This window comes from Glycine soja, chromosome 14 (genome assembly GCF_004193775.1).
Source record: "Glycine soja cultivar W05 chromosome 14, ASM419377v2, whole genome shotgun sequence".
Lineage (NCBI taxonomy): Eukaryota > Viridiplantae > Streptophyta > Magnoliopsida > Fabales > Fabaceae > Glycine > Glycine soja.
In genome coordinates, this window is record NC_041015.1 from 12460222 (window position 1) to 12468691 (window position 8470).

The window sequence follows — 8470 nt, forward strand, 5'->3', positions numbered from 1 at the left end:
ATGCTCAGATCACTTCCATGAATCATATGTTATGACAAATAGAAATTCATGCTAGTGCGCATGATTCGCATCCGCTTCCCTACTACGCTTCGTGCAAAATCATGTCTGGGGGAGCAAAGTAGTTGACCTATGGCCTCTTCATCAAAACCTGAAAATTGACTTCTTCTCTTAGTGTATTCGCATCGTTGTCCCTCTTCTAAAACCAATGGATGCCCCAAGAATTGGTTGATAGCATCTGTGTCATAAGGAATCCATTGGGCCCGCACTCTGGAACACTTATCCATGATGCCTTCTTTAGTAGGCCAGACATTAACATAAAACTCCATGACTAATTTAGGATCATATTTAGCCATGGGCTCTACCAGTTGCGTCTAATGCCTCCTAGCAATTTTCGTCTGAAATTTTGTATACTCACCCTCAGCTAGCTAGATCCACCTTTTCTTGAGAAAAGACCAATCTTTAATCACTTCGAAACGGCACTGGTGTTCCTCACTTCGAAAGTAGTGCCCATCAAACTAGATTTCTACAGGTGGAGCCGTACTTGATCCTTCTCCTATAACGGTCTTCCTAGCTCTTTTAGCAGGGAGTTTCTTCGAGGCCATCTGTGACAAAGACAAATAGAAACTATAACTTTAGCAAAATTTTATTTCTTCAAAGAATAGCTAGCCAATGAATTTTTTTTCTTTCTTTTTTTTTCTTTTATATATATATATATATATATATATATATATATATATATATATATATATATATATATATATATATATTATTTTTCTAGCAATCAAGAAGCTAATATGTCAACAAGTTCACTCTAGAACAGTCTTAAAACACAAATCCTAAACAACATTAAGCACAAATTCAATCTACCTAAGTGTTCCAATCTTCACAAGAAAAATGTGGTGATTCAAACCTAACAAGTTTACTTGCCCATTAACAACTCAAATAATCTTCTCAATCCAATTCACAACCCTATGTAAATTATTAATTTGAGTTGATATCACATAGGGCTGTGAATATGTTGTCAAACACTTGGTCAATCCAATCCAATTCAGAGCCCTATGTAAAATGCTACGAAATGCTCGTATCGCCTTTCCTATCTGCCCCTAGGTCTACTCAAGCCTCACGCGTGGCGCCTATCATAACCCTAATGACTGATCATTCTTCATTTCATTTTTTTCTTGCAAAATTTTTAGAGATGATAAGATGCAATCGCATGCGTGTTTATATTGAACATTCATTTAGTGCAACAATTAACCAAGTGTTTTTGTTCAATTTTAATCAACGCTTATGGCACCCTTACCGAACGTGCCGAACGAGCGATTTCTGATCGAACAGATTTGTCCATTGGCTTCGGAGTGCGAGTCATGTGAGCAAGAAAAACGAGAGCGTACATTCATATCCAATGATGATAAAAAATGCAAAAGACACATTAAAGAGAGAAAGATACAAAACATCAATCCATATTTATTAACGTTGCGATTTATTGTTTACAATGATAGCCTAAAACATGAAGATCCTAATGAGTCTTTGGAGAGGCCCAAACATCGAGCCTTTAAACTGCCCCAAGCATTATGATTAGTATCGCTTGACAACATCAGAATTCATAGGCAAAGGTAGCTCTTCATCATCCATGTTCATGAGTAATAGTGTTCCACCCGAGAAAGCCATCTTTACCATAAATGGTCCTTCATGGTTCAGGGCCCATTTCCCTCAATGATCTTTCTAAACATGCGATACTTTCTTCAAAACAAAGTCCCCCTCTTTGAACTCACGCGGGTGCACCCTTTTTGTTGAATGTGCTCTTCATTCTGCTCTGATATAGCCGCCCATGATTCATGGCGACCAATCTTTTTCCCTTAATAAGATTTAATTGGTCAAAGTGTGCTTAGGCCCATTCCGCTTCTTCCAATCCTAACTCCGCTAGAATTCTCAAAGAAGGAATCTCCACCTCAAAAGGAAGCACATACACCAAAGAGAACGGGGTTGCCTTAGTAGAAGTACGTACAGAAGTTCGATAACCATGCAATGCAAAGGGTAGCATTTCGTGCCAATCCTTGTATGACACTATCATCTTCTAAACGATCTTCTTGATGTTTTTATTGGCGGCCTCAACTGCTACATTCATCTTGGGCCGATAAGACATTGAATTATGGTGTTGGATTTTGAAATCCTCACACATTTCCTTCATCATTTTGTTGTTCAAATTGGTGGCATTATCGGTGATAATCTTTCTGGGCAACCCATATCTGCAAATTATTTCTCTCTTGATGAATCTGACCACCACTTTCCTAGTCACACTAGCATATGAGGCCACTTCCACCCATTTGGTGAAGTAATCAATGGTGACTAAGATGAAACGATGCCCATTCGAAGCCTTGGGTTCGATAGCCCCAATCATGTCTATGCCCTACATCAAGAATGACCACGATGCTAACAACCCTTTCAATGGAACATGTGGAGCATTAACATTATCTGCAAAGGTTTGGACCTTGTGGCATTTTCTCACCTGAACACAACAATCACTCTCCATGGTGATCTAGTAATACCCAACTCAGAATCTTTCGGGCCATGGCATGCCTATTGGCATAGGTGCCAAAGGATCCTTCATGCACCTTCAATAGTATCTGCTCGGCCTCATTTGCATTTACACACTGAAGCAATACCATATCATGGTTTCTTTTATATAGGACATCCCCACTCAGGAGGAAACTGGCTGCCAACCTTCGTAATGTCCTCTTGTCATTGTCAGAGGCCTCGGGTGTGTATTCCTTGTCCTTGAAGTATCATTTCATATCGAAATACCAAGGCTTACCATCCTCCGCTTCTTCTATCAAACAACAGTGTGTAGGCTTAATGTGGCCTCTGATGTCTATGCATGACAAATCTCCGTGAGGGCCTATTTTGAACATGGACGACAGAGTGGCAAGAGCATCAATCACTTGGTTTTCCTCTCTAGGAATATGGTGAAATGATATATCATCAAAGAGTTCCATTAATTCCTTGATGTAAGCCTGATAAGGTATCAACTTATGGTCTCTGGTCTCCCATTCACCTCTCAGTTGATGGATTACCAACACCGAATCTTCGAACACTTTAAGCAACTTGACCCTAAAGTTGATTGCTGCCCGGATCCCTAGGGTGCATGCTTCGTACTCCGCCATATTATTTGTACAATTGAAACACAATCTAGCCGTGAAAGGCAAACATTGTTTGTTTGGCGAAACCAACACTGCCCCAATTCCATGACCCAGCACATTAGATGCACCATTAAACCATACAATCCAATTATCTATGTCTTCATCTTCACATTCTTCCTCAAACAGGGCCATAATATCCTCGTCAGGGAATTCTGGATGCATAGGCTAATAATCACTTATGGGTTGTTAAGTTAGATAATCTGCTAAGGGGCTCCCTTTTACTACCTTCTGGGGTGACATAAACAATATCGAACTCTGACAACAAAACCTGCCGTCGAGCTATTCTCCCAGTGAGAGCGGGCTTTTCGAAGATGTACTTAACTGGATCCATTTTGGATACCAACCAAGTAGTGTAACTCAACATATATTGCCTCAAATGGTGAGTTGCCCATGCCAAGGCACAACATGTCCTTTCTAGTAACGAGTAGTTCATCTCGCATGCTGTAAATTTCTTGCTCAAGTAATAAATGGCCCATTCTTTCTTTCCAGATTCATTGTACTGTCCCCCCTCCCCCCCCACACACCCCATCGACTTATCTAACACTGTTATGTACAGAATAAGAGGTCTTTCAGGCACTGTTTGTATGAGCACATAAGGATTCATCAAACACCATTTAATTCTCTCAAATGCTACCTAACAATCATCATCTCACTTAAAAAACTGATTCTTATGCAACAACCTGAAAAGAGGCTCGCAATGAATCTAGCAATGTAATTCAACCTTCCCAAGAAACCCCATACTTATTTCTCTATACGTGGCTCGAGCATCTCGAGAATTACTTTCACCTTATCCAGATCCACCTCTATTCCCCTCTGGCTAACAACAAAACCGAGCAACTTTTCGGATTTTACCCCAAACATACACTTTACGGGATTCAATCTCAACCTGTATTTACGTAGTCGCTCGAACAATTTTCACAAATTGACTAAGTGATCCTCCTCCGTTCTTGATTTTGCGATCATATCGTCCACGTAGACCTCAATCTCCTTGTGCATCATGTCATGGAATAATGCCACCATGGCCCGCTATTATGTTGCCCCAGCATTCTTCAGTCCAAACGACATTACCTTATAACAGAAGGTTCCCTATAGAGTAATGAAAGTTGTCTTCTCTATGTCCGCTGGTGCCATCTTTATTTGATTATAACCCAAAAATCCATCCATGAAAGAGAATAGGGAAAAATGGGTTGTGTTATCCACGAGAATGTCAATGTGCGATAAAGGAAAGTTATCCTTTTTGGATTGGCTCAATTTAAATCTCAATAGTCCACGCACATTCGTACCTTTCCATCCTTTTTTGGGACTGGCACGATATTGGCAACCCATTCTGGGTACTGGGCGACGGTCAAAAACCCTGCATCAAATTGTTTCTTCACCTTCTCTTTTATTTTAGGGACATTTCAGGCTTCATTCTGCTCAACTTTTGTTTCACCGTGGAGCACTCGGGATTCAATGGTAGCCTGTGTTGCACAATTTCTGAGCTCAAACCAGGCATATCTTGGTAAGACCAAGCAAAGATGTCTTGGTAGTCTCACAACAAAGCCACTAACTCATCTCAGATGTTAGTAGACACACAAGTGTCGATCTTGACTTCCTTTTTCTCTCCACTGGTGCCCAAGTTAACAACCTTTGTCTTCTCTTGATGCGGCTTTATCTCTCTTTCTTCCCGTTCCACTATTCTCCTCAAATTTGGGGGGAATATCCAATCCTCATCTTCTTCCTCCTCGGCTTGATTGACTGGCTACTCAAAGTCAACATCCAGGTCCTCCGCTACTTTCACAAGACTCATTATAGGATCTGTGGTAAATCATTTAATCGCAACAAAAATAAATATGCGGAGAAATGAACCGAAAAAAAGTGAAAAAGGAAATATATCAATAAAAGGTTGTATATTAATGGTCACTAGAGCATTAAAGAAGAGAATGCCCAACAAAGAAGGTAACCCTTAAAGCCTAGGCACGACAATTGGATCCAAACTACTTGATTACATCGGATTCGAAACAGAAATCTTTGGTTGCTCTATGATCTGCCAATTTTTTAGTTCAAAGTCTGGGGAACAGGGCTGCACCCAATTCGGCTAATCTTGATTAGTCTCTTCATCCAACATAGCAACCCGACCTTCATGCATCCATCCTGCACTTACAAAGCTCTCATTAATGTGACAAATAGGGACCCTCTCCACTTGGGGTCCTCGCCCTTATAAACGAGCTAAGCTTTTCTCTTTCCTTTCCAAAGCAATCCTCCTTTTGTCAGCACACTTGTAGGCTTGTACGCCAAATCAAACCTCCCACAGTTTTTAGCAATCTTCAACAGGCTTACCGTGCCACCACCATTCCGGCCCAAACCCGTTCCAGGCTCATACCCATCCTTTAGCATAACTCAAGCTACCATCAAAGAGGTATCAGGCAAATGTGGTTGTATTGGAGGAGACTCCACATAAGCACTATTCATAATTTCCAATGCTTGAAATGATGTTTCTAGTGACTCCTCCGCTGCTTCAACATATGGCGTAGAAGACAAACAACTTACTAGTATGTCCTCCTCACCTAATACTATAATAAGTTGACCCCCCACCACAAATTTCAATTTCTGATGCAAAGATGATGGGTCTACTCCAATAGAATGGATCCAAGGTCGACCTAGAAAACAACTATAAGTGGGAGTTATGTCCATGACTTGGAAGGTGATTTGGAATGTGCATGGGCCAATTTGGATCGGGAGATCAATTTCCCCTTTCACATCACGACGACTGCCATCGAAGGCTCTGACCACCATAGAGCTTGGCCTCATGTACGAGGCGTCAAACAACAACTTGTCTAATGTCGTTTTAGGCATGACATTAAGAGAAGAGCCATTTTCCACAAGCACCTTAGCCACCATGTGATCCACACATTTGACCGACACATGCAGAGCCTTATTATGCCCTCTCCCTTCAATTGGCAACTCCTCCTCAGTGAAAGTCAAATAATTACTTGCAGTGATATTATTGACTATCCTCCTAAACTTCTCCATTGAGATGTCATGCGCCACATGGGCCTCATTTAAAATTTTCATCAGCAACTTCCGATGAGGCTTAGAATGCATGAGTAGTCCCAACAAAGGGATCCTGGCCGGCATTTTGTTCAACTGTTCAATTACCTTGAATTCGCTCTGCTGAATGATTCTCGGAAATTTTGTTGCTTCCTCAGTAAATATCTCTTTCTTGCCAAAACTGTCTTCTTCCTCCATGGGCTTTTTGACAGGGGCCTTGTTATTCATCACAGGGCCTACATTCTCCCTTTCGACCACATCCTCCCTCGTCTTTCCCTTGTCATTCGACTTTGCCAGTAGTTCGGGAGGAGCAAAAAGATGCCCACTACTCATCATGCCACTCATACTAGAAATATTCGTAATCTTAGTAGTCGGCATGCTAGCCCCAACACACATGACAGACGCGTCTTGCCTTCCGTAGGATCCTTGTATGTCATACCTCCATGGCATCGCCTTGTCACTTTTGTAAGGGAATGGAGATGGTGTTCTCACCACAACGGGTTGGAAACCTCGAGGCACTTGAGTGGTAACATCTCTGGTAAAATGAATTACCAAAGGTTTAGGCTTACCCAGGTTGGTGTCACTTGACTGCATGAACACCTCTCCTTCCTCCCTCATTACGCGGCCAATTTCAATTCGCCCTTCATCTATCAATCCCTGCAACAGCTCCTTGGATACTAAGCACGTCTCTACATCATGCAACTCCCATGGATGCAGCGGGGACCGATCCCCCTTATCACCGTTGTATTCAACCATGCCAGCCTTACGGAAAACCTCCAAGATGAATCGTCTTGGGGTCAACACATCCTCTATTTTCTCCAACTCCTAAGACTCCCCTTTTTCAACGGCATTCACCAATGAGCTTCTTTGATTTGCAAGCAGATTAGTTCTTACATTGGGACTATCCTCTTGAAACGTAAGCCTCGGGATGCCACCATGGTAGGGGCATGTAGCATTGGGCTTGTACCATCGGGGAAATGGAGGTTGATAAACCCTTCCCAGGCTCACTACTGCTAGTTGGTTGCTAAGTAAGGATGGTAGTAGGTCGGTGTACTGCATTGGGATTGGGGTGAATTCTATAGGTTTCCTTTCTGGGAAATTCCTTCCCGGGTTGGTGCTTATGTTGGGATTGGGAGTTGCATTTGGCCTGGGTTGTGTAGGGAATGGATTTTGTGGGTGATGTTAGGGAAGTCTATGCGGTTGGTTATGTGCTCTTGGTTGGAGGGGTGTTGGGCAGGGGGGAGGACCGATATTGGCTGAGTAATAATGGTATTGGTGTAGGGGATACTGATACATGGGGTTATGAGGGGTTTGCGGGGGGCTCGACCATGTGGGCGCTATAGTCATGTTATGGGTTTCTCCCTCTTTTTTCTTTGCTCCATTCGCCCCAGGCCTCCTATTACCAGAAGTCGTAGTAGAAGCATAATCAAATTTCCCTCTTCTCAGACCCACTTCGATCCTCTCGCCAGCAAACACTAAATCTGCAAAACTTGAAGGCATGTAACCTACCATCTTCTCATAGTAGAACATTGGCAATGTATCCACCATCGCGGTAATCATCTCTCTCTCGATCATCAAGGGCGCTACTTGAGCTACCAAATCTCTCTACCTTTGAGCACATTCTTTGAAAGATTCATTATCTCTCTTGCACATATTCTGTAGTTCCATTCTATCTATAGCCATATCAGAGTTATAATGATACTACCTAATGAAAGCAGCCATTAGGTCTTTTCAGGAACGGACCCAGGAAGGTTCTAGATTGGTATACCAGGTAATAGCTGCCCCAACAAGACTCTCTTGGAAGAAATGCATCAACAACTTTTCATCTCTCGCATATGCCCCCATCTTCCTACAATACATTTTCTAGTGATTCTTTGGGCAAGTAGTTCCCTTGTACTTATCGAAATCTGGCACCTTAAACTTTGGAGGAATGATCACGTCGGGTACCAAGCACAATTCCGCCATGTCAGCAAAGGCATAATTTCATCCTCCTTCAATGGCCCTCAGCCTCTCTTCCATATGCTCAATCCTTTCCTTCTCAAGTACTATGGAAGGCCCTCCTTCTATCGCAAAATGCAAGGGTTGGGGTGGTGATTGATACTGAGGCCCCCCCGGAGCGTTTGGCGTGGGGGCACCAGGAAATGCATGCCTTTCAGTGGTATATCCAAGGTGCGGCCTGAAATCGTCCAGATTGTGGTCTTGGGGAGCTTCATGTGTTTCCCCCATGGGTTAAGAAGTATGGG

The 8470-nt window shown here is 42.5% G+C and overlaps 2 protein-coding genes across 2 annotated transcripts; both read right to left on the reverse strand.

Annotated features, from left to right (window-relative positions):
• Positions 1 to 2783: 2783 nt before the first annotated feature.
• On the reverse strand, positions 2784 to 3359 carry LOC114383825 (uncharacterized protein Mb2253c-like). The gene has a single exon (XM_028343558.1). It carries the CDS (start codon positions 3357 to 3359, stop codon positions 2784 to 2786), a length of 576 nt encoding a protein of 191 aa, XP_028199359.1.
• A 2217-nt stretch (positions 3360 to 5576) lies between these two features.
• On the reverse strand, positions 5577 to 6983 carry LOC114383826. The gene has a single exon (XM_028343559.1). The coding sequence runs from the start codon at positions 6981 to 6983 to the stop codon at positions 5577 to 5579; it is 1407 nt and encodes a 468-aa protein (XP_028199360.1).
• Positions 6984 to 8470: the final 1487 nt, after the last annotated feature.

Excerpts from the sequence above, each read along its gene's own strand:
- LOC114383825 (XM_028343558.1), bottom strand. The coding sequence starts at position 3,359 with ATGCATCCAGAATTCCCTGACGAGGATATTATGGCCCTGTTTGAGGAA.
- LOC114383826 (XM_028343559.1), bottom strand. The coding sequence starts at position 6,983 with ATGGTTGAATACAACGGTGATAAGGGGGATCGGTCCCCGCTGCATCCA.